Source organism: Panthera tigris, chromosome E2 (genome assembly GCF_018350195.1).
Source record: "Panthera tigris isolate Pti1 chromosome E2, P.tigris_Pti1_mat1.1, whole genome shotgun sequence".
Taxonomy (NCBI): Eukaryota; Metazoa; Chordata; class Mammalia; order Carnivora; family Felidae; genus Panthera; species Panthera tigris.
In genome coordinates this window covers 60253581-60278196 of record NC_056674.1, presented here as the reverse complement: position 1 = coordinate 60278196, position 24616 = coordinate 60253581, and the positions used below count along the sequence as shown (strand labels likewise).

Here is a 24616-nt window from a genome sequence, read left to right as displayed (position 1 = left end):
CGGGTCTTGCTTTAAGTTCCCGTCCACAAAAGAAGGCGGGAAGTGGGTTTTTTGGCCGCAGTGCTGGTTAGGGACATGATTCCCCTCAGCCCAGGAGTTTCTGGATCATGAAACCATAGGAATGCCACCCTTCCCCACTTCCAAAATGTCCGTGTAGTGCAGGCAGGCTTCTGGGAGGGGGTGGGCACCTGGGAGAACGCCTGCCCCTCTCCCATCAGGGACCGGGGCCGGGGCCGGGGCCGCCACTGCCGAAGTCACCCTCAAGGGGCAGTGTGGAGGGGATGACAAAGGGGCAGGCTCTTGCAATCCGGATTTTCTCGGAAGCTTGGCTTCTGTCCTCCAGTCAGTGCTGTGAGCACAGGGGTGCCTGGGCCGGATGAGGAAGTGGGGGCTGGGCCTGCCACCGTCCCTAGAGCAGGTACTGGCGTCCCAGAAGGCCTTGCTCCCTCGTGGGGCATCCATTGTGTGGGCGTGGTGAAGGTTCTGGGCCTTTAAACCCTTCTAGGAACGCAGCCTGCCCACACCTCTCGGAGAGGCCCCTGTTGCCACCTGCGTGACCCCTGGTCTGGAAGCTCCAAGGAGAGGCGGAGCATTCTGGGGTGCCTCTGCCTTCGTCCGCAGGTACACCCACCTCGCAGCCTGCTCCCCCTGGCCCAGCCTGCCAGGCATCGCCCTGGTCATAAGCAGCCCACGTGATGCTCGGACGTGGAGCTGGCCGGTTGAAGTGGTGGCCTCCCCCGCCCGCGCGCGCCCGGAAGGAGCTGGAAGGAGGAAGTGAGCCGGGAGGCCTGGGCCCGAGGGCGGGCTGGCTGGGCCTGCAGGGGACACCCCCCAGGGGGAAGGCCCGGGACAGGCAGGGCCCGCCTTTGCTCCGGTCCGGGCTGTCGCTGTCGGGCTGTCGCTGTCGGGGCGAGCGGTGGGAGGCCGGCGGGCCGGAGCGAAGCTCCCACCTGCCTGGAGGGGCGGGGCCTGAGGCCGGGGGCGGGGAAGAGTCCGGCCCCAACCCGGCTCCCTTCTGCCCTGAGGGGCGGGGCCTGGAGCCGCCGGGGGTGGGGTCTGCCGCCGGGGGCGGGGCGGGGCGGGGCCGGCCCTCGGGAGGGGCGGGCGGCGGGAGCGCGGGCCGCAGTGTTGCCGCGGAGTCCGCCGAGCTGTCGTCGCCTCCGCCGCTATGGGGCAGATCGAGTGGGCCATGTGGGCCAACGAGCAGGCGCTGGCGTCCGGCCTGAGTGAGTGTGCGCCGGGACCTCGGGCTGCGGGCCGGCCCCGCGGGGGCTCCGAGAGTGGGGACTGAAGCAGGGAAGGGGGTGGGGTACGTGCAGCGGCGGGGCGGGGCGGGGCGGGCCAGGGGTGGGGGTAGGGTGCGGGCAGTCAGAGACTTCTGCCTGCGGAGGGGGTTCGGAGACCCCCGCCCCCTGCCCACCCCACCCCCCGAGCCGTACCCTCTTCAGTCCCCCATCCGCGTCTGGACCTCTACACTGAAAGAGGAAGTTGCAGCCAGGGGAAGAGGCCTTTCGTCCTTGGTAGTTTCCGGGGAGTCACTGTCCCCCAAGGGTTGGGAAAACCCGGCATGTGGACGTCGGTGTCCGCCAAACCCCCCTCCCCCCGCCGCTGCCCTGGATGGGGGCTTTGGCCCAGCCATGGCGAGGGCCTCCCTCTCTTCGCATCCTGGGTGGCAGCCGCTCTCCATCCGGGGCCCAGCCCCCAGGTGCACAGAAGGGCATCTGGGATTTCATAAGGTGGCTGGAAACCCCCAGAGTGACCCCCTTTCAGCTCAACTCCCAGAGAGACCGGGGAAGGGGTCAGGGCCCCAGTCACCCTGCCCGGCCCTGTACTCAAGAGCTCTGGTTAAGGAGCGGTGGGGTCTGCACCCCAGCCCTGTACCGAAAGCAGGAACTTCTCAGCACTGGGTGGGGTAAAGCTGAGTCCCAGAGGGAGTCTGAGGCAAGAGTGGGCCCAGATGCTCTGGCCCTGCCTGGCCCCTCCCACCTGGCACCTGCCACTCCCAGGAAGAGCCTGTGCCCACGGGGGGAACGTGCTCGCAAGGAGGGTCTCAGCCCACTACCATTCAGCTGGGACCGGCCGGGGAGGGAAGGGTCGGAGGTAGACTTCCCAGCCCCACACTGTAGGAGCACATGGGGGCCCGGGGCCTAGCAGTCTGTTCCCCGTCCACGCAGGTCACTCCTGCTTTTGGCCTCCAAGGTGGCTCAGTTAGATGGTGCTTCTCCTTGTCCCCAGGCAGTGGAGCAGGACGCCCTAGATAGACCCCTGCAGACCACCCTCACCCGCTTCCTGCAACTCCCACCCTCCCAGGAAGTAGAGGGTTCTAGGCCCTGGGACCCCATTCCCTGAAGGCCCACTGCGTGCGGGCTGGCCTGGCCTGGCCTTAGCTAACACCTGCCCACGGGGGCCACGGGGCCCAGGCTGTTCACGTCCACTGTGCCGACTGTGAGGTCGAGGCCCGGGCTCAGCCTTCTTCGTCATCAAACAAGACGGTGTGTCAGAAGGTCCCCCAGGGCACTCCCGTCCCCCGGCTCCCCCTTTGTTGACTTCTCTTCTCGGCATAAACTTCAGCCCCCTGGGGCCCCTCGGGCCTGGCGAGACCCACCAGCAGGCACACCCCACAGGTTTTTCTATTGTGGAAAGCCCCATCTGACCAGACCGTGTCACCTGCTGCTCAAAGCCCTCGGTGCCTTTCGGGTACACACAACGGAAGCCACTTCTGGCCGCCCCCTTCCCTGCCCCGCCAGCTCCCTCCCTGCTCCGGAGCTCCGAGGGCACCTGCTTCCTTTCTGTTCCCGGATCTCCTGAGCGGATCCAAGAGCCTTGCTGAAGAGGCATCTTCTGTCTGAAGCATCTGTGGACAGCTGGCTTTTCCATTCATTTCTCGGCTCAAATTGCCACGAGCCTGGAGGAGTCTTTGGGGAGCACCAGACGTAAAGTAGCCCCAGGCCTTCCGTCATGTTCCCTGTTCCGGTTCCGAGGTGTATTTCTGTTCCCCCGACAAGACCGTAAGGCCCCCAAGAGCCGAGGCCTCACCTTTCCTTGTTCCGGTGCGTCCTGTACTTACTAGGGCTCTGTCAGCCTTGGTGGGTGACAGAGCAGCCCTGCCGTCCTGGTGAGTCACCGGTGTCTTTGCCCCCCTCTTGCTGATGGCAGGCAGCGAAACTGCAGCTCGGGAGGGGGGACGAGGCACCCAAGACAAGTGTGCTGGGTGCCCTGTTCCAGCCCCCACCCCGCACGCTGCCGGGCAAGCACACGTGGTTAATGTGTAGCAAAGCTCAGCACAGGAGTAGGAAATCTGCGGGCTGGACAAGCAGGGTGAGCATTCAAGGTGGTGTCCGGGGGCCGAAGGAGGGGGGGCCCGGGGGACAGCGACACCGTCAGGGGCTTCGACTCTCACTCGGTGGGGTTTCAGGGCCTCTGCGTGGACACGGGCGATTCTGGGCTACGTGACTGGACCCGGCTGGGGAGGCCCACCTGCACAAGAGACGGCGTAGGAAGCGGTCCCCTCCGAGGACGCTTGCCACCTGCAGCCAGGGCTGGAACAAGTCACCGACGAGGCAAAACCCCGGAACCCCAGGCCTGCGCTGCGTGTGGGAAGGGCTGCGTGCCCCCTACCCTGTGCTGGACCGGGACATTCCGATGAGGCGGATCCAGGACTAGAGAGACCCGGAGGCCCCCAGCAGAGGCCAGTGTGTAACTTCCCTGCAAGGACGTCTGTCCCCGACCGCTGCAGGAAGGCAGGCCCCGCCAGCAGCCCGCACGCGCCCGCCGTGGGAGGAAGTGCCCGCCGTGGGAGGAAGCACCGGCCCGGGGAGAGGCAGCACGCACACCTCCAGGGGCTGGGGCTGCGGTGCCTTCTGGAAGACACGCGAATGTGAGCGCGTGTTTACGCCCACGACTGTGTGCACAACTGTTCAAGGAGGGAGAGGAATAGAGGATTACACAGCAAAAACAGGACAGTGCAGAAAGTGAGCTAATGCGGAATGTCAAGAAATAAAGTCGCTAGAGGTCAGTGGATGAATTGAACGCTGTCTAAGGACGAGAGGGTTAGGGGCCCGTAAGACGGGGCTGGGGGACCCTCGCGCTCGCAGCCCAGAGACACAGATGGGTTGTTAAATAGAGGCCAGCCGTGCGCAGTGGTGCGGGGAGACCTGCCCTGTGGGCAGGGTGGGCGGGGCAGGGGACCCCCATGGGAAGCAGGTTGGGGGGAGGGGTCTGGTGGATGGGGGGAGCCCCGCCCCGTGGGCGGTGGCAGGTCCCGAGGTAAGACAGTCATGCTCTGAAGGAAGGACACAGGGAGGCAACACCGAAGGGTGATGGGTGAGCGTTCTGCAGAAACGGAGAGGCTCAGATCGAAGGAGAAAGCAGAACGCAGAATAGCGGAAAACAGATCCCTTCTGGGACACGCTGTAATGAAAATACAGACCATTAAAGAAAATCTTGCCATTTACCAGAGGAGAAAAGTACAGGCCGAGTCGGGCCGAGTACGCACCCATCATCGAGAATCACTGCCAGAAGGCGGTGGAATAAAATCTGAGGTGCCCAGAGAAAGCCTGACCCCCCGGGGGACCCCCCGAGGGATGCCCGTCAGCAGGGGTGGGGGGGTGTCACTGAGCCCAGAACGCTGAACAGGCTGTGGCCGGTTGGAAGGGTGAATGATTTATCATTTATCGCCACGGGAGGTCTGTGGGTGGGGCTGAGGTTAAGCTGGCATGCACACGTGACCCAGGAAGAGAAATTGTAAAATTTAAAGTTTGAGCAAGATAGCTGGAGGAGGGAAACGTGACACGGGGCTTGTTAGAAAGAGGAACTTCGAATCGGCCACGGTAAGTCCGGGATGGTCGGTTTGCTGTCGGCTTGAACTAGTGGAAACTGTTAAAACTCTTACAAACTATTGAAAACTATTAAACGCGGTGTCAGCTTATTCATAACGGGACAAATCTGGCAGCAACCAAAATGTCCCAAAGGCGGAAGAGTGGAGAAACCCATCGTGGCCGGTACCTACGGCAGGAAGCCACCTGAACGGCCTTGACAAGCTGTTGAGCGGAAGGAGCCGGACGCAGAGGCCGGCCCTGACTGGACGGGGCACGGGGGGCTTCTGGGGTCGGGGGGGGCACGTCGATGTGGGTGCGTGCAGGGCACGTGGGGAGCGCCCGTAAGGTCGTCAGGATTACGCCCGCACACCGTCCTGCGTCGTACTCGTCCCTCGGAAGCTGCTGGAGTTCTGCAGGTGGACACGATAATGCGCGTGGACTTAGGCCGCCGAGCTGTGTACCTTGTTTTATTTTAGTGTTCATTTAAGATATTTTTGAGGGAGACCGCGTGTGAGCGGGGGAGGGGCAGAGAGAAAGGGACACAGAATCCGGAGCAGCCGGCAGCCTCTGAGCCGTCAGCACAGAGCCCAACACGGGGCTCGAACTCACAAACTGCGAGATCGTGACCTCAGCCGAAGTCGGACACTTAACCCACGGAGCCACCCGGGCGCCCCATCGAGCCGTGTACTTTAAAATGGCTGAAATGGAACCTTGCATGTTATGTGTATGTTATCACAATGGAAAAGGTGCCAAGAAGTAATTCCGGGGGAGAAAAGATCCAGATCGTGCCTCCCAGAGCAGCCGGCGGGAAGCAGGACCGCAGAGAGGAAGACTGACGGATTCGGCTGGGGGGTGGGGGGTGGGGGCGGGGTGCCCGGGTCCCACAGCTGGAATCGAGGTGCAGAGCAGCCGGGCACGGCTGTCCGCAGGAGCGGACGCTGGAGGTGGCAAGGGGTGGCAGAGCCCTGGGGTCTGGTATGGTCCGGACCCCACCCACCGCTCCCGCTGCTCCGTCGCCCCTGCCCCCGCTCACATGTTGCTTCTAGGGGTCCGCGCCCGCCTGTGTCCCCTTCACGGGCAGACGTGTTGTCGCGGAGCAGAGCACGGGTGACGGACCGGTGGCCTCGCCGAGGGAGGGGACGCAGGGAGAGGCGGCCGGAGCCCCTACAGCCGCCAGCCCCACTGACCTGCCTCTCCTCTGCCCACAGTCCTTATCACGGGGGGCATCGTGGCCACTGCCGGCCAGTTCACCAGTTGGTGGTTCGGCGCGTACTCCATGTATCCTGCCTCCGCAGATGCCGGGACGCAGCCGGGGCGGTGCTGCCGGGCTCGGGGTGGGGACGGTGCCGCCCCCGGGGGCACAGCGCTTCTCGGTTTGCAGAATGCTGCCGCAGCCCTGGGGCCCTCAGCCCCTCAGCGGCGGCGGCGGGGGGCGGGGGGGGGGGGTCGGCAGGATCCGGCTCAGGCGCGGTTCGCGGGGTTGGGAGGCCAAGGCTCAGGGCAGGGAGGCAACTTGCCCGAGGCCCCAGGCCTGGTGAGGGCCGGCACTGAGGCCTCGGGGATCCCGGGGACCCCCTCTGTGTCCCCCTTTCTATCAGCTGTCCCCCTTGGCCAGCCCGGGGTCTGCCCAGCTGTGACCGGCCAGCCGAGGCAGGCGCCAGGGGACCGAGGGCTCAGGACGGGCAGCAGAGTGGCCAGGCCTGTGCAAACCCCGCCCGGCTGTTTCCCAGCTGTGTGACCTCCAGGCAGCAGCTGCACCTCTCTGTTTTCTCGTCGGCACAGGGGGCTCACTCTGGCCCCCGGGCTGAGCTCGGCTGTTCCTTAACGGCACGTCAGCGTAGCGGGTGTCTTTATCTGCCTGCTGGAGTACCCCCGCGGGAAGAGGAGAAAGGGGTCCACCATGGAGAGATGGTGAGTGTACCGCCCTGCTCTGGGGGCCGGGCCCGACCCACCAGGGGAGGTCGCTCCTCCTGGGCAGGCAGGCCGGAGCGCGCCCAGCTTCCGCGGCCCCTCGGTCCCTGGGGGGGGAGGGGCTGGGGTACGCTGGGGGTGGGTGGGTGGGGGCTGCTGAGCAGGACACGGTCTGTCTTCTCTCCCCGTGTGCCCAGCGGACAGAAGTACCTGACCAAAGTGGTGAAGGTGTTGGGACCTCTCTCCAGGAACTACTACATCCGGGCCGTCCTGCACCTGGGGTGAGCAAGCTCCCTCACCCACCTGGCTTCCACCGAGTCAGAGACTTTTCCAGACCAAAGCCCGGGTCCTGGGTCCTGCCAGAGGCTCCCCACACCTGTGTGTGTCATCTCATGCTGCGTAAGGACTCATTCCACCCTCCGTAGCTTGAATCAAGAATAGAGTCCGAGCCGACCGGCTCTCCCGGGCGGCCCCGCTCACGGCCCCGCGCCAGCGTCTGGGGCTTAACCGCCGGGGAGGCTGCAAACACAGGCCCCCGCTGTTACACGGCTTCCTTCCGGCATGGTGGCGGGGGCCGAGCGCCAGCACCCCAAGAGTTGCTAAGGTACAAGCGGAAGCAGAGAGCGGGTTACGGGACCCAGCCTTGGGCAGGACTGGGTGTGTCCTCCGTGCGGGGTCCCGGGGCCCGCACACCTCCAGCTGGCCCCGTCCCGAGGCCGCAGACCCCCTCTGACCTCCCCGCCACCCCTCCCCAGGCTCTCGGTACCTGCCGGCTTCCTGCTTGCCACCATCCTGGGGACAGCCTGCCTGGCCATCGCGAGCAGCATCTATCTGCTGGTGAGTGGCATCCCCTGTGGCTCGCCCCCTGGCACGTGCCACCCCCGTCCCCAAAGCCAGCTGTGCAGGCAGAGCCAAGGCCGAGCCCGTGTCCTTGCTCGTGCCGGGGCGGGGTCGTGACGACCGTAGCCGCCACGTATGGCACGGATAAAGCGTGCTGCTTCCTTCGTCTACACCTCGGCCCTCCGAGGTGGGTGGCGAGGGCCCCGCTTTGCAGATAAGGAAGGAGAAACTCAGAGAGGTGACGTGGCTGGCCCGGGTCACACGGCCAGCCAGGGCCCAACCGGATTGGCATCATCGTCACTCTTCTCTCGTCCAAACCATCCTTGGTCCGACTTGGGGCGCCGTCAGGAGCGCTTCCTCGGAGCTCGTTAGGGGTGCCGACGCCACGCGGACATTTTCCAGCGCTGCCCCATCGGGTTTGCCTGGTTGGGACGCGTGCGAAGGCCCTGTGGTCAGGCTGTCTTTGTAGAAGGGCGGCGGGCGGCCGTGGACGGTCCTCCCGCACAGGCTCCGGGGCAGGTGCTCCCGATCTCTCTGCTGGATGACTACGCCGGTGTTCGCTCGTGTTCTTTGGGACGGGGCGGCGTGACGTCTGGGCTCTGACCGTTGTGGGCCCTTCCCGCCCGCCCCGTGCTCCCGCTAGAGAGCCCTTCCTGCCGGCCGGCCGGCCGCTCTCCCCACTGCGGTCGTGGCGTCGCCCGCATCCAGCGCCGGACCCTCCACACGCGGCCGGCCCCTCAAGGACCCGCAGCAGCGGAACTGCTGGGTCAGAGGTCACCCGCAGGACACGCCCACCCCGCCTGACCGCCGGTGCGCCGGGCCACGGCCGCTTTCGACTCCCGTCTGACCTTCCTTCCTCTCGGAATTGGCCTGTTCGTGTCATTTGCCCATTTTTCCCTGGCGGTTTCGTCTGTTCCTTACTAATTGGGGGGAATCTTATGTATGTTTTAATCGTGGAGGCTTTGGGAGGGAGCGTCTGACGCTGAATGCTCCCCCCGCCCCCCTTGAGGGTCTGTTAACTTTGTGAAATCCTTCCCTGGGCGGACGAGCAGAGGTTCACCTGTGTCCGCTTTCTGGTTTGTGCATTTTCCCCGCCCCCCCCCCCGCCCCGCCCCTGCTTCCCCCCCTCCACCCTCCCCTGCAAACCACATTTGTCTGCACTCTCTCGTATCGGCAGTGTGCTTTACTTTTCAGGGGGGATGTGCTAGTTTTAAGTCCGGAGGTGGGACATTTGTTCTTCTGCTTCACGAGTGATGTGATGCCACACTTTATTATCCATCGAGGATTGTGGGGTACAGATGGAAAGCATACATTCCCAGGCTGTCCCGGCCTGCCGTAGGGCCCCGGGGCCCAGGAGTCTGCATTCAGCCAGAGTCTGGGGTCTTCACCGTGGCTGGTGCCCCTGGGGAGGCTCCAGGGCAGAAAGGGCCCGCCCTCCCCGCCCCCCTCGGCTGCCCTCCTGGGCCGCTCACTCCTCGCAGACGCCCGGCCCGCCAGACATTGTGTGATAGAAAGGCCTGCCTCCTGCCCTGCCCCAGCCTTGGTTGGGGCCAGCCCCGGCTTGGAGCGTGTGCCTAGGAGTGGCCTCCGCTTGCCCTGCCCCGCTTTCAGGGTCCCCCACCCCATAATGAAGCAGCTGGAGTCTGGGGTCCTGGCTGTCACTCTGGACTTAGTGGGTTCACACGCGGGTCCTGCCCAGTTCCCCGGGGCGGGGCAGAGCCGGCCTCCGGGAGGCCAGGTCAGCCCATCTGTGACCCGGCTCCTCTGGGTCCTGCAGGCAGCCTTCCACGGAGAGCAGTGGACCCCCATCGAGCCCCAGCCCAAGCCCAAGGAGCGGCCGCAGGTCGGGGGCACCATCAAGCAGCCGCCCAGCAACCCCCCACCCCGGCCCCCGGCCGAGGCCCGAAAGAAGTCCAGCGAGGAGGAGGCCGCGGCATCGGCGGGCGTCTCCGGCGGCCCTCAGGAGAACCCGGTCCCGGTGGTCGACGAGGTCGTGTGACGGGCGTCTCCGGCTGTCCCCCACGTGGCTCCCAAAGTAAACCAGGGAGAGCAGGCTCCCCGACTCCCCGTGTGCACGCCACACCCAATCCCAGCTCTGCCTTCTGCATAAATAAATCCAGGATGGGCGCTCCCCGCCCCCCTGCCTCCCCCACCCCCGCCTGTCCTCACTGAACCCACAGCCCAGGACGGATGCCGCCCCCCCCCCCCGCCCCCTCCTGCCACTCCAGCCACGGGGATGCCCCTTGCCCCCCAGACACTGGCTGTTCCCTCTACTGCGAGGCTGGTCCCTGCTCAGGTGGCCTCTGGGCCTCCTGGACCCTCAGTTGGGAAGCCCCTCCCCCCTCCCCGGGGCCTTCACTCCTTCACCAGCCGACGACCGGTGTGGCCACCCACGGGCAGAGTGTCCTTCAGACCCCACACAAAGATCACCCCGAACACCTCCCGCGGGCTTGTTTGAACACAGTGGACCTTGATCGGGGGTGAAAGCGGTCCATCCATCAGGGAGCTTCTGAAAAGAGCCCTGCAGCCCCTACGGCAGTCACCCCTTAGGCTGGGGAAACTGAGGCTCTGAGGGGGGTGTAGCCGAGCCAGAGCTGCCCGGGACCCCTCTCCACACCTGCTGAGGCCACACACCGAGCGCCCCCGGCCGTGACCTGCGTAGTCACGCTGTGAGCCAGGACGCTCGGCAGGAGGCTGGGGTGCCTGGCCTCAGGGCTGCCGGGCTCTGCCGGGTCCCTGCTGGGGGGCCGAAGCCCCAGGGCCGTCCGGGCAGCGAGATCCGCCTAGGTCTCTGGCCTTTGGATTCGCCTAGGTCTCTGGCGGGGCTGGAGGGGACGTTCAGACGCCGGAGGTGTGTCCCCCCCTGAGCGGACTCCCCCAGGAGTTCCCTAAGACGCTGTCTGTGGGGCAGAGGGGGAGTCCCCTTGGTGGAGGAGGGCCTGGCCACAGCACGGCCAGAATGGGAACCCCTCAGGTGCCAAGGCCCTGCCAGGGCCAGCGGGGCACACCTGTGTCAAAGCACATCTCCCAAGTGGATGACCTTGGGACCTTCCTGGGAGGACACGAGAATCTAGGGCCGGCGGCTGCCCCCGCGGGACCAGCCGGGTGCCGAGGGCCAGGCAGGGGGGAGGGGGAGGGGGTGCCTTCAACCACCGCCCTCTGCCCTCCCACAGTGTGCTCTGGGGGACGTTTGTCAATTTAACGACGCGTTGACACTTAAAATAGTGGTTTTGGAGATACAGGGGTACCTCTTCCTCTGGGGGGCTGGGGAGGGGAAGCTTGGGGGGCCGGGAGCAGCGTGAGGCCAGGGAGGGTGTGAGGGGAGCCCCGGGGGAACGCCGAGATGGAGGCGTCATCAGAACACCGTTCGTGGCGTTTAAGACAGTTCTAGAAGAAGACAAAGAGTCCTTGCAGCCCAAGTGTTTTTGCAGAAAGGGTAAACCGAGTCTCGAGATGGGCCCGAGCAGCAGAGTCACCCTCCAGGCACGGGGGACACAACCGTTCGGGGCGTGGCGTCCGGCCGTCGTTCCGAGGCCCCGAGGCCCGGAGCCTCGGTACCTGCCCGGGGACCCCGTGGGGCAAATAAATAAGCAATAAATACCCATAAATAGGGGGGCCCTCCCGGGAGAGCCCCCCGACCGTCCAGCGCGGGGTGGGGGGGCGCAGGCGACGCCGGCCGAGGCCGGGGCTCACCGAGCCGACCTGGGCAGGACACAGGTGCAGCCGACGGGCACGCGGATGAACTCCGCGTGGAAGGAGAAGGCCCCGGGCGTGGGCAGCCCCGTGGCCTCCCGCGAGCAGGGCTGGCGGCGCAGCACCAGCAGGCTCTGCATCAGGGGCACCGAGTTGAGCGCCGCCGTCTCGCGGCCCGTCCTGGCGCTGACGCAGCCCCTGCACAGGCACTGGGCGAAGGCCAGCTTCTGCGGGTAGCGGCTCTCGTCCGTGTCCACGCTGCGGGGACAGACGGGCGGGGCCTCGGTGAGCGAGCCCCCTCCCCGCCTCCCCCCCCCCCCCCGCCCCCGGCCCAGCGCCCCCCACCCGCCCACCCCTGCAGGGGCTCAGGCGCGGACCTCGGCATTCTCCCGGGCGTCCCCGGCCACCGAGCCGGGCCGGACTCTCGCCCACCACAGCGGCAAGGAGGCGCCCCGCTGATGGGGCCCCACCCTCCCGGCCCGGGGGTGACCGTCCCATCTAACAGGCGGAGACGCTGAGGCTCAGAGGGGGGCGGGGATGGCCCAACAGCATGGAGCGGGGACCCCAGCACGCAGGGCGCCCCCCGGCCCTCACCGGTATCTCCAGGGGGAGATGGAACGCTGGTGGATGCCGGCTTCCAGCACGTCCTCAGGACGCAGCACCGGGCACTGGGTCCCAGCGGGGGGGGCGTCGTGCCGCCTCCTGCGGCCCCCCGCCTCCAGGCTGGACACCAGGGCTACGGGCAAAGCCTGCTCCCACTTGGCAGCTCGAGCCAGCAGATGCGGCGGGGGCCGGCCCAGAGGCAGCTCCTCGGCCGAGTAGCAGCGTGGGGTCCCGTGGGCGTGGGGGCCCCCCCAGAGCTGGGGGCCGTGGCGGGCCAGGCTGGCAGGCGTCCAGAACAGAAGCAGGAGGCCAGGGAGGAGCTGGCGGGTAGGCATTGGGGAGTCAGGTCAGGGGGCGCCCAGGGAAGGGGGCACTCACCGCCCCCCACCCCGCCCCGGCTTGCCCCATTTCCTGTGGAAAGACGGGGTACAGCCCTCTCCCCCAAGTTGGGGCTAGCCCTGCAGCCCGAGCTCCCCAGAGCACCAGAGCTCCTGGGGCCCGGCTGCCTCCTGTCCCCAGCCTTGGGGGGCTTCCTGGACCCCATCCCAACGTCCTCCGTGTGGGGGCGGCAAGCCACCAGCCCTTCAGGGCCAGGTGGCCCCGCCCAGGTGGGGGCGTGGGGAGACGCGGCGGCTCACCATGGTGGCGGCGGCGGCGGCGGCGGCGGCGCTGGGCGGCAAGAGGCAGGTGCACCGGCTGCGGTCCTGGAGCCTCCCGGCTCCCGGCGCCCTTTATACCTCCAGCCACACCTGGGGGAAATCCGGGCCGCTTCCTCCCGGGGAAGTGCCCGCTGAGCTTCCTCCTCCCCTCCCGGTGGGTGCCCCTGTCTCCTCCCCGCCCAGGGCGGGCCCGTGCCCACCCCCCTCCTCCTCTCCCTCCCCCGCCCGGAGGGACCCTGCCCCAGGCTGGCCACTGCCGATGGACGGACGGGCCGGGATGTTTTGGCCACGGGGAGCCGTGGGCCGGGCAGCCGGGGTGGCCTCCGTCACTCACACTGCCGCACGGAGCTCCCCGGGGGCCGGTCCCCCAGGTTGTGGACGCGAGGTCGGTCCTGTTTGTAGCCAATGTTCCAGGAGGGGCATCAGTGCCCGCCCCCTCCCGCACAGGTGGGAGACATTCCAGAAGGCGCTCCAGGAGCTGGGCCATGGGGCTGTGGGGTGACAGCGCCGGGCGCCTTTGTTACCCTGGAAAGGACAGTGGGAGGTGATCTGGTGAAGCTTTGAATGGCTGGCGTTTGGACGCCACCCCCCCGAGTCCCCTGGTCACCCACCAAGACCCAGGGCCCTGTGCGTCCTGGTCCCTCACATCAGAATCTGAAGCGTCCCCCAGCTGAATAGGGTCTGAGGGTGGAGGGAGGGCGTCATCTGCCGTCCCAGGACCCCGCCTGCCCACATGCGGGCAGTGGCCAGCATCCGCACCAGGCAGGCGCCACCCCTGAGACTCCAGGGATGCGGAGACCCCTTGAGGGAGGAGGGCTCTCCTGGCGTCTGCACCTGTCAGTGGGCTTGCTGGGCCTATGTCCCGGGGAGCAGGACAGGGTTAAGGGAGACCCTTGTCCCTCGCTGGCCTGGAGGAAATGCTGCTTCCGATGGAGGGATAGATACATTGAGTCCCCAGGGTCGGTCCTCCCTCCAGCGCCCCAGCCCTCTGCTTGCATACCTCCTGCAATGGGGAGATCACCACCTGAATTAGTTTGCTAGAACGGCTTCGACAAAGTACCACACACTGAGGGCTTAAGATAGCAGAAATTTGTTCCCACAGTTTGGAGGCCGGGGTCTGAAGTCATATTGTCGGCAGGGTAAGTGGCATCTGGGGTCTCCGAGGGAGGACCCGTCCCACCTCTTCTCGCTTCTCCTGGCTGCTGATTCTCAGGGTCCCTTGGCTTGCGGCCACGACACGGCCCCTCCCCTGTGCCCCCATCTCGCCTTCTGCGTGAGGACACTCACCTCAGTCAGAATGATCCCATCTCAAGGTCTTGACCATAGCTGCATCTGCCAGGACCCTTTTCCTGGATGAGGGCACGTTCTCCAAAGGCACCGGGGCCAGGACGTGGACTATTTTGGGGGGGGGGGACACCGCTGAGCCCGTGACCGCCTCTGCAGGGCGGGTGCTGGCTGCTGTGCTCTGTGTGTCAGCCCAGGCCAGCTCTCCAGGAAGAGCCTCCTCGGGCCGAGCTGACGGCTGCCCCCTGCACCTGCGGGGGTGCTCGGGGGTCTCCTCCCTTGAGGGCAGGGACAGTGGGGTGGCGCACCTGCCACGGCCCCGGCACAGAGCTGCCCCTGGCGCCTCGGCGTCCCGTAAGTGCCGCAAAATGGGGGGAAGGGGGCTGAGCCCGGGTCCCCAGGGAGGAGAGTGGGGGGACGGCGGCCCAGTCGCGGGGCACTGGCAGATCGACCCCGGCCTGGAGACCGGCGGGGGGGGAGGTTCAACGTGTGCGGGACTCTCGCTGCCCTTTGGCCGGGGGGGGGGGGGGTCTGGCCACACGCGCGCGCGGGTCTCCTTTATGAACTGAAGAATATGCCCTGGCTGCCGGGGGGGGGGGGTCCACACCCGCGAGGCCCCAGCCTTGCCCCCTGCCCACACCAGCACCCCACGAGATGCGTGTCAGCATCTTCTGTGTCTTTTCCGAACAGCCTGCTGGGTGGGCACCGCGTCCAGTGGAGGAACCGGGGGCCAGGCTGTGCGCTCCCCCCGCTTTGTGACACCAGGGCCGCCCAGCGCTGTTCCCCGTGGTCCCGACAGCCAGTTCCGGGGGTAGACGCTGCTCAAGGGGACCAGGGGCAGGGGGAAGGCCCGGGGGGGGCCGGGGGTCCTGGCCAGCCTGACATCAAGGCTGCAAGGATGCAGGGCGGGGGCCCAGGTGGCACCTCATTCCTGCGGGTGGCTGAGGCAAGCACAGAAGTCCTGGGTTGGGCAAGACTGGAAAGGCACCACCAGAGGAAGTCGGAGGGCATCCCGGAGGCGGTGTCCCAGAAGGCCCCGCCCTCAAACCATGCCCCTTGGAACCCAGGCCTCCTTCAGCCCTGAAACCCCTGAGCACCACAGGCTGAGCCCCTCCTGCTGAGTGAGGCTGCCTGTGGGCTGGTGGCAACGGTCACTGGGGGGGAGCTGGGTGTGGGGAGAGCAGGGGAGGGGCGGGAGCAGGAGGAGGCGGAGGCCCGGGGGAACTGGGTACAGAGGAGAGTGCAGGAGGGCATGTCCAGCCGAGACGTAATGACTGCAGGGGGGCTGCCGGGAACGACCAGCGGGAAACCCACGGAAACTTCATTTTCACCAGAACGAGCTGCCACGTTAGCCCGTTTTCCCTCACGACGTTGGAGATTGTATTTCACGTTTCAATGACGAAAATACAAATTAGAAAGTAAAACCCTTCCGTCTTGCTTTAATCCATTTGAGAGAGAGGAGGAGAGAGGGCAGGGGGGCTTGGTGCAGGGGCAGGCTGGCTGGGGGAGGAAGGTGGGAGGCCCCACCGGGGTGCTGCGGGGGTGGCTGAGGGGACGGGGCAGGCCTGGTCTGAGCTGCCAGAGGAAGCGTGAGCGGCGAGTGAGGTCAGGGTTCCAAGAACGCGAAGCAGCATGTGCAAAGGCCCTCGGGTGGGAGGAAAGGCAAGCAGGCGTCGGAGGGGATAGGTCAGCACGTGTCACGTGGCGGGGCCCCCCTAGCTGTGAAGACTGTACCTGGACACGGGGGGCGGCCTAGGGGACAGACACGGAAGTGGAGGGACGACCCTTAATTATCCCCCGTTTCACACGTTAACCACACGAGCCAGGATCTCAGCCATCGTGTTCCCCGGAGGCAAGGATGCCCGAGGACCCATTACGTAACAGAGGACTTCCTTTTCCCAGACGCCCGGCCCAGAACGTTCTTTCCACCAGACTGGGCGGGGGAGAGTTGGCTTGGGGTGCGGCTCTTACCCTTCCCCGGACAGGCACCTGCTAAGTCTAGCCAAGAGGAGCCATGAGCCCAGACGGCAAGTTCCAAACTGTCCGTTTCGACCAGGCTGGGGTGGAGCGGACCCGGGGCTGTGGCTCGAGCCGGGTCAGGGTGGTAGGGCAAGGAGGGGAGCGCACACGGCTGGGTGGTCGGCTCCCCTGGGGGCTCCCGGCTTTACAGTGGCTATCACTGCCGGCCGGTTGCGGGGCCCGGCGGCCCAGGGGCACAGCGCACATCGGGACAGGCTGGCCCCCAAGCTGTCCGGGTTCTGGCTTTGTGTCCCGGAAGGCCACCTACTCAGAGGACGGGAGTTCTCTTCGAACCTGGCTTTGACCCGATGGCAAACCAGATAAGCCTTGGAAAGTTGCTGCGACACGTAATCGAGGCCACCGTGTCGGGAGAGGAATCCTAATTCCCGCAGGATGTGGACGTAAACCGGAGCGCGACCTGCTCAGGACGCTTGGTGGTGTGGCCGGTCTGGCAGTACACCCCCCACCGGGCCCCTCACTCTAACAGCCAGCCAGCCCTGGGGCCGGGCACCCGAGCGCACTGGTGCTGGACCCAGCTCCCGACCGGGCACCGTGAAGCGCCCCCCAGCACCAGGATGGGGACGGCAGCACGGGCTCCAGGGGGTGTGCAGCACCTGAGACCTTGTTTCAAAGCAGCCCGGGGGCAGGAGGGCACCGCGACGTGGGGGCGCCCCGAGGCCACGGCACTCCTCTGCGAGTTTAATCCACACCAGAAGGCGTCCCCGCTCCGTGGCCCTGGCCCCAATGGGGCTCTCCAGGGGAGAGCGTGAGCACAGCCTCGCTCAGACCTCACGGTCCACCTGTGCTCTGCGGCGGGACGTCTCCTGCTCAGCTCAGCGCACCCCGGGGCGCGGTCACTCCCCCGACTGCACAACAGCTTCCGGGCAGGGCCGGCCTAGCCTGACAACTGTCCCTCCTGGCCTCTCCGCCCCGGGATCCACCTTGGGGAAAGGCGGCCACCGGCTGGCTGGAGTGTCCACGAAGCCCTGCCGGGGCCAGGTCCCCCACGAGGACACGAGGTGCCCCACCCAGGGGGGGGGCCCCCGTGTCCCCAGCCTCCAGCAGCTGGAGGCCGCTAACCTGCCAGGTGGGCCCAGTGGGCGCCGTGGGGCGGGCGACAGTGGGGGCCCGGGTCCACGTAATCACCACCGGGGCGAGACGGCTGCTTATCAAAATACTTTATTTTAGGAGACCCCTCAAAAAAAGACCCTCCACATTAGACAGACGCCCAACAACACCCTCGGTCTTTTTTTTTTTTTTTTTTGGTCTTTTCTATATTTTTTTTTCCTTTTTAAATCAACTAAAACAATCTGATGCTTAAAATAAAAGACAGGAAATATTTCCCAATCGGACTTCAGTCAAGAATATATATCTATTTTCTGACCCTGGGGGCGGCGGGGTGGGGAGGAGGCCGGTAAGGAGCAGGTGCTCCCGGGACCCCGGGGCAGGAAGGAGCGCGGGCAGAGGACCGGCCCAGGGCAGGCTGGCTGGCAGAGGGCAGGGAAGACCCGGGCAGGCGGAACTGGGCGCCTGGGACTTATAATTTACATAAAACTGATGCCGCGTCCTTGTTCCTGCCCCCGCCGGCCGGCCTGCCTGCCTGTCTCTCGGGACTTCTGCTCTGGGCTGGGGCTGGTTCGGTCTGGTCTGCTGGGGAGGAGACCGGGATTCGGCATCATCTTCGTTACGTGTGTGTGGCTTCTTTTCCAGCTGAGAAACTTTTTTTTTCTTTTTTAATTTTTAAAAAGAATCACAGCCAAAATTAGACGTTAACTTCAAAATCCGAGAAGGCTGTGCTTACCCTATTTATAAAAACACGAGAGTCTCTAACTCTGGCGGGGGGCGAGGGGGCGAGCCCGCGGGGCCCCTACACCTTCCCGGGGATCTTGGCCCGCTTGCGAGCGATGGCGTCCTCCACGGCTTTGAGCTGTTTCAGGAGCTCCTCGCGCCGCGACAGCGTGCTGGCCTTCCCTGATTTGGTGCCGGTGGAGACAGCGGTGGCAGTGCCGGCGTCTGAGGCTTTGCCGGGCACGCTTGTGACCTTACTGGAGCTCTTGGACTGGGGTGACAGCTGGCGCTTCCTGCAGGGGGTGGGTGGGTTGGGGGGAGAGGCCGTCAGAGGGTCGGAGCGCCGTCCCCCCAGCCCCCCACGCCGTGGGCCTCCCAAGGTGGATGGGGCCCGCTGGGCACTGGCGGCCGTGGAGACAGGTCGGCTTCCGGCCGGCAGTGCTCGCTCCAGCCTGGCCGCGGTGGGAGGGGCCCTGGGTCGTGGGGTGGAGGGGACACGGCGTCCGGGGCTCGCCTGGAACCTGCTGATCTGTCCCACCGCTGCCTCCTCGTGACGGGGAGAAGCCCACACTGACTCGGGAGGAGCCCCGAGGGCCGGGGTGGGTGGGGGCTGTGCGGATAACCGAGGGTGCACCCATCCGGACCTCCGGCCTGAGCGTGTAGTGGGGTGCGGGAAGGGGCTAGGCGGCCAGTTTCCTGGCGGAAGCCAATCTCTGCTCCTGCTCGCAGGGCCGATGGGGAAGGCGGGAGGAGCTGGGGCACCAGAAAGCCTGGTGCCCCGGGCCCCCTCGTTCTAGGACCTGCCGTGGGGAGGGCTCTGCTGGCCTCCACCCGGGCAGGAGCACTCACCTGTCAGGGGGGGCCACGGGTGCCTTAGAATTCTGGCCTCTCTGCCGCTCTGGCTTCGGGGAGCCGAGTCTCCCACCTGACTTGCGGTCCCGAGAACCTGGACGACACGGGATGAGGTGAGACCGCGGTCTCGATTACGCGTGAGCCAGCAGCGCGGGGTGGCCCACGCGGACGGGGTCGGGTGGGCTTCCCGCACGCCGGCGGCCCCATTCCAGAGCCGTGGCAGCTCACGGGAAGAGGCAAGGGGCAGAGGAAGGGGACGGGGCAGCACGGGTGATGTCAGAGGTGAGACCCCGGGAACCCACGTGGGCTCTGTGCTTCCAGAGCCAGCGCCAGAGCAGGACAGGGGGAAAACACAAGTGACACCACCAAGTCGGAGGCGTCCGTCACACTGCTGTCCAATGAGAACGGAGGGCCCGCAAGAGGGCGCCGGGCGGGGGGTTCGGTGCCGGGCCGAGCACACAGGCTCTCACGCCAGTCGGTTCTCGGTCCGGGCGCGCACGTGCGGTGGGCACCCCCCTCCTGCCCCTGGCGCCCCGGGGATCCCGCCGGCCCCCCTGCCCAGGTTAGCAGGGAGGAGACGCCCTGGCAGAGCTCCAGTCTGCACCGGTCTCCAGAGATCGCCTGAGGGCGGGCGGCTGGGTCAGACCGTATCTACGGCAGCCCCGAGGCCCGCCTGCCCCCTGCGCTCGCTCGTGGACCAGGCTTCCCAGAGTCCGTGTGTCCCGCGCCACCGCAAGAGAGGAGAACCAAGCCCCCGCCTCTCATCCAGACAGTGAAGACGTTTTCGAAAAAGAAAACAATGATACACCTGCTAACTTCTGTTGATGGCAATTTAGTTATTTTTTTCATAAAAAGTGATATTTATGTTAAAACACAATAATCTACGGTTTTATTTTAACATAAACGCACGCTGAAATCTCCTTCTTAGCTTTAACCTCTACTACCTCAAACACTGACAGATGTACCCACACGATCGGTTCCTGGGGGTATCTTTCAAGGCCCCTCGGCCTCACTGGGCCCTGCAGGGCTTGGGGCTCACCTCGGTCTGGGGACAAGTTAGCACGCTTGGCCGGAGGAGGACTTTGCCTGTCTTTGTCCGAGGGTTCATACCGCTTCCGGCTCCCTTTGTCAGCCGCCTGAGACAGAGAAGGGCACGGTGAGGACCCCGGCCTGACCTGGTGGCCACCACGCGGAAGCAGCCCGGGCGGACGCAGGGTGCCCACAGGACCCCGAGAGAGGCAAGGCCCAGGGGTTCGGGCCTTCACCCTCTGCAGCGAAGGTGCCTGCACAGACACTGTGTTTCCTGGGGGCCACCTGCCCGGGAAGGCCTCTCGCCCTTCTAGTCCCATGCAGCCTTGGGGACGTCAGCTCACACAGCCCGAGTCCACTTTGCTCCCTGCCCCCGGGCTGCACTGTGGGAGGCGGCAGGGCCCGGGTGTTTGGGGAAGGGCCAGGGGGAGCACCCCCGGCCCTGGGACGCTCGGATCTCCCAGGACGTGCCGCCGGGCTTCCTCCCCACACGCATCCCCCCGTCCCCGTGAGGCAGTTGGCCGGGGCAGGACGACGAGCTAGCTATGTGCAGCCACCACTCCAGGCCCTCGGTGGTCTAATCCTAGGCGTCAAGCGGCCCCAGCGAACAGCACGGCCCCACAGAGCGGGGCTCCCGGAAGCACCACCAGCAGCGCCCACGGCCTCACCTTGTTCAGCAGCGTCAGCTTGATCTCCTTGTGGGCGACGAATGAGCCCTGCTGGGGCTGCCCGGGGGGCGCCTGCTGGGGGGCCGCGGGCTGCGGGGGTTTCCCGCCTGCAGAAGGCTTCGAGGATTTGGGCAGCTGTGCTGAGGAGTCCCTTTTCCGCTTGTCCTCTTTAACCCCGTCTTCCTTCTTAGACTTTCCTGCCAACGACAAACGCGAAGTCACGGTCGCCATCCTGGCACGGCGGTCTCCCGTGGGCCACGGAGGAGGGACGTGCTCTCGGCCAGGCAACACGCGCGCGTGTCAGAGCTGGGGGGGGGTCCCTGTGCTCTCCTGCTGAACCAAGTGAGGCGGGGCGCACAGCCTCTTTCCACACAGGGCCTGCCCGCCTCTGCAGCCACAATGCCCAGGACACGAGGAGCCCCCTGTACCTTTCTCCTTCTTGGTCTGGGCTGGGGTGGGGGACCGCGAACTGGCTGAGGACACGGGGCTGGCCAGGTCTGCGTACATGTCGTCTGAGTCCACACTGTGCACCGAGCTGCTACTCGACGTGGCGCTGGACACCGAGGAGACGCTGCTCACGCTCAGGGACCTGGACACACACAAGCACGTCTGCACCCCCGCGGCCGTGACCGCACGACGGCCGGGGGCGAGAGGCCACGGGGGGCCGGCAGCGGATCCCCACGTCCACCTTCCCCAGTCTCGTTTTGAGGCACGTGCACCCACAAAACCCGAGACTTCAGGGGGTGCTCGGGTGGTTTAGAGGCGCCACACGGCGGAGGGACGCCCACGTCCCTGAGTCGAGGGCCCCCTCGCGCTAATGCTCAGCCGCCCTGTTTGCCGGGCAGGGTCGTCGAAGCAGGAGCCAGGCTGGCAACGGCAGAGCCGAGGGCCCGGGTACCGAGGCCCGAGGAAGGGGAGGGCTCTGACCCGCAGTCACACCGCACACCGGAGCAGGGGCCACCCCGGCCCAGCACGGGACTCAGGGAAGCGCGGGACCGCTGGCCCGTCTCGCAGGCACCCACCGCTGCCCCCACGGCTCCCGCCACGAGGACTCCCCACGTGGCAGGCCGCGGAGTCCTGTCACTCTCAGAAAACACCGACCAGCACTTCCTAGGTCCTCAGACCCCGAAACGATCAGGGGAGAAAGGGAGGACCCAGTTTTGCTTAAAGACTGGGACTTGAAACCTATTTTAGGAAGATGTGGGCAAAAGGATAAACCACCCGCTGCCTACAAACGAAAGAGAAAGTTCGATTCAGGAACCCGAGCGCTGGTCTCACACGGTCTTCCCTCCAAACAGCTTAAGAGCAGAATTCTTTCCCGCTCATTCTTTTCCCGGATTTGGTTACAGGCCGTCCGCCGAGCGCCTCAAGCATGGGGTGGCGGGGAGGGCTCCGTGCTGGCCTCGGGGCTGCCGGCCAAGGTGCCTCGTCTTCTTGGTCCGCGTGCTGCCCCACAGCACCTCGGGGGGGGGGGGGGGGGGGGGGGGGGGGGGGGGCCCCCCGGGCCTGGGGGAGGAGGCGGCCGGGTGCGTGGGGCCGGGGCCGGAGAGGCGCGGACAATAACCTGGATCTGGAACTAGAGCCGCTGTAGCTGCTGCCGCTGCCGCTGCCGCTGATGGTCCGCCTGCAACACACAGAGGCGGTGCCACGGCCGCCCGTCCCTCCGGTCCCCACCCCCCCACCCACAGGCCCAGGCGCTGCTGCTCTCCCCTGAGTGGGCGGGGCTCTGCTCTTTCAAGGCTGGCTTCTCCACAAAACAAGGACGCCAGCCTCTGCTCGAGCCCCCCAGCAGCCTCTCTCCAGGGGACTCCTCGGTGTCGAGGGGGCGCCCGCGTCCCGCACGGCCACACCTTCCCTCTCAGGGGCTTGCGCCTCCCAGCGCGCTCGCGGGGAAATCGAGGGCCGGCAAGTCCCTCGGCTCTGGCACCACAGACGCAGAAATCTCCAGAAGGGTACCCAGAAGCCCGTTCGCTTACCTCCTGGGGGGGCTCCTAGCTGGCCGCTCTCTCCTCCTGGCTTCCCGAGGGTCTCCTGGCTTGGCGGGCTCGGGGGCCGGAGCGGTGGTCTTAGGGGCCTGCGGTGGGGCTGGAGGAGGGGCTGGCTTCTTCATGGACTTCTCTCTGTGACAGGAGACGGGGGGAGGGTCAGACCCGGCCTAACAGGCGGGGACGGGTCCTCGAGGAACCCTCGAGAATGACAGCTGGCGCCGTGCCTGCTGGGGATGCCCATCTCCGGGCTGTCCCCGGGCCCGGCCCGCTCAGGCGTGGGGCCCGCACTGCGGGAGGGGAAACGCTCCCAAGAGCTGGTGGCTCCCGTCAGTGTGGGGGAAAGACTCTGCCAATCGTTTGGGTGGGGCGAACACTCAGTTCAGGAAACAAAGTCCGGGCAAAAAGCATGCCGCTCGGCACAGTGTCGGGGGCGAGTCAGGTTCGGTGCGGGCCCGGCCGGGGACAGCCTCCCGCGGGCCGGCGTGTCCGGACTGCGGTGGGTGGCCTCACACGTTTGTCAAGTACATCTAGTGGCACAACTTGGACGGACGTGGTGCCGCTGACGTGAGTTATCCCTCGACGCCATTCGCATTAACGCTTTAAAAGCGGGCTACTCAGGACTCGCTCGCCAGGAGCGTCCGCGGCGTGGGCTGGCCGACGGGCACCGAGGGGTCGGGCGGCGAGCAGGCGGGGCCCCTATGCTCAGCCGCGCCCCGGCCTCGCCCTGCCCGTGGGGCCGACCCCACCACTGGCCTCCCGGGCCCTGCGGTGCTCGGAGGGGAGCCCCCTGCGTTCGGCAGCGGCCCTAGGCGTCACCCACCGGGTGGCGTGGTGCCTGGGGCGCTCTGCGGTGTCTCCCGTTTCCCGCGCTAGTCCCACGCGCCGGGAGGAGCGAGAGTGAACGGCGAGCCCGGGGTGGCAGGCTGCCCCCTTCCGCGTGTCCCGGACACAGCCCCGGGAGGGCGATGGAACCGCCTCCCCCACGGCCCGGTCTCCTGGCGCCGCCGCCCACCTTCTAGGACCTCACTGGGGCCTCTTTACAGTGGGGGGGGGTGGGGGGTGGGGGGTGGGGGAGGTGGGGAGAGAGGGAGGCAGGGAGAGCGCGGAGGGCCTGACCCCCGGGGCACTTACCCTGCTTTCCCGGGAGGCGGGGCCGGCTCCCCCTTGGTTCTGACGGAAGGTCTGTGTGGGGAAGGCGTTGGGGACGGGGACGGGGACGAGGAAAAGGACCGGGACCTAGAGAGCAAACGGACACGTGAGGAGGGAGCACTGCGGTGCCCTGGTCCCGATCAAGGCCGGGGACGCTGCCTGCCTTCGCAGAAGAGGTCACGGCAAGTCTCGGCCTCGGATTTAAAACGGCTTTCGGGTGTTCCCGGTCCTCTCCTCAAACAGCAGTGGGAAAAGGAGTCACCAGGCCGGGGGTCCCGCCGCCCTGGGAGCCGTGTGGGCGGGACAGCAAGGACACACACAGCCCGACCTGGCCCGGTGACAGTGGTGGGACAGAGGGCTGTGCGAGGGAGCCAGGCACGGAGGCCCGGGGGGGGGGGGGGGGGGGGGGGGCAGGGGGTGGGGGCGGCTCCTGCCGGAGGACACTCTGAGACAGTCTCCGACGTGAGCAGCGGGACGGGGGGCGCTGGCCGGGAGGCTCTGAGGCCGGCCAGGCTGCCTCCTCCGTCCTGGGACCCAGCACACCCTCCCAGAGGAGGGAGCCTCCGAGAGGCTCCGGGTTTGCCAATTTCTCCCGACTTGGAGACCGTGGCGCAAAACGTGCGACATCTTCGGCCAAACGGGCAACAGCTGAACACCTTGAGCCCCTGCGGTCACCGCACGGCGGTTTTACAGACAGAGGCGCGGACACGTGCCGCACTCTCCTGTCCTCACGCTGGCTCGGCTGGGGCCGCCCACCGTGAGAGTCCAGAGGAAGGCCTTGCGAGGCCACACGGCCCCGCGCCTCCGCCTGGGGAGTCCTCAGAGGCACTGCTACGGAGCCCTGGCCGCTACGGGTGTGCACGGGGGAGGGGTCTGCGGGCAGTGGGCAGCAGGGGTGTCCGGGCAACCCGAGGAGGAAGGTCAGGTGGCCAAGGACGTGTGGCTGATTTTGTGAAAACGGCTGCGATGTCTACATTCGTGATGTGAGAAGATCCTGAAGCCGACGAGGGAAACTGGGCCTGGGACACAGGCCTGGGACACGGGGGGTGGCTCTGCAGAGCTGGGTGACAAGGACGCCTCACTGCACCGCGGGCCTCCTGCCCATCCCCCTCAGCGCCTTCGAAGCCCCGCAGAGGAGACACCGCAGGTGACATCTTGCCCTCCTGGCACCACTAGCACTTCCAAAACTTCCCAATCTCTCAGCGGGGCCTCAGGCCCACAGCTCACCGTGCACGTGTCCTAAACGAGGCCACACACACAGATTCTTGCCACTGACGCTCTGGTTGGTATCCTTTCCGTCTTCTACCTCTCCTCCC

At 66.4% G+C, this 24616-nt stretch overlaps 3 protein-coding genes across 9 annotated transcripts in view; 1 reads left to right on the top strand and 2 right to left on the bottom strand.

Moving 5' to 3' along the window:
- The first annotated feature begins 680 nt into the window (after positions 1-680).
- Positions 681-9720, top strand: LOC122234138 (cytochrome b-245 light chain). Of its 4 annotated transcripts, none has more exons than XM_042969446.1 (7): positions 5422-5761; positions 6026-6095; positions 6654-6728; positions 6926-7009; positions 7154-7332; positions 7484-7565; positions 9346-9720. In XM_042969446.1, exons 1-7 carry the CDS (start codon positions 5538-5540, stop codon positions 9565-9567), a joined length of 936 nt encoding a protein of 311 aa, XP_042825380.1. In that variant the 5' UTR covers positions 5422-5537; the 3' UTR covers positions 9568-9720. The 4 variants fall into 4 exon arrangements, with proteins under 4 accessions (XP_042825382.1, XP_042825383.1, XP_042825380.1 ...); XM_042969447.1 differs by lacking the exon at positions 5422-5761 and adding an exon at positions 5768-5924; XM_042969448.1 differs by lacking the exons at positions 5422-5761; positions 7154-7332 and adding an exon at positions 681-774.
- Positions 9721-11244: 1524 nt separating this feature from the next.
- On the bottom strand, positions 11245-12199 carry IL17C (interleukin 17C). The gene is made up of 2 exons (XM_042968094.1): positions 11856-12199; positions 11245-11519 (listed from the first exon to the last, which is right to left on the bottom strand). Exons 1-2 carry the CDS (start codon positions 12197-12199, stop codon positions 11258-11260), a joined length of 606 nt encoding a protein of 201 aa, XP_042824028.1. The 3' UTR covers positions 11245-11257.
- A 4768-nt stretch (positions 12200-16967) lies between these two features.
- ZC3H18 (zinc finger CCCH-type containing 18) overlaps positions 16968-24616 on the bottom strand; it is a 59575-nt gene continuing 51926 nt past the window's right edge. For all 4 annotated transcript variants that reach the window (XM_042968180.1, XM_042968179.1, XM_042968178.1 and 1 more), the window contains 8 exons: positions 23283-23387; positions 22140-22283; positions 21728-21787; positions 20592-20752; positions 20164-20360; positions 19506-19602; positions 18464-18560; positions 16968-17907 (listed from right to left, as the gene is read on the bottom strand). In XM_042968180.1, the coding sequence (XP_042824114.1) occupies positions 17694-17907; positions 18464-18560; positions 19506-19602; positions 20164-20360; positions 20592-20752; positions 21728-21787; positions 22140-22283; positions 23283-23387 (1075 nt within the window). In that variant the 3' untranslated portion in view covers positions 16968-17693. The remainder of the gene's footprint in view (positions 17908-18463; positions 18561-19505; positions 19603-20163; positions 20361-20591; positions 20753-21727; positions 21788-22139; positions 22284-23282; positions 23388-24616) is intronic.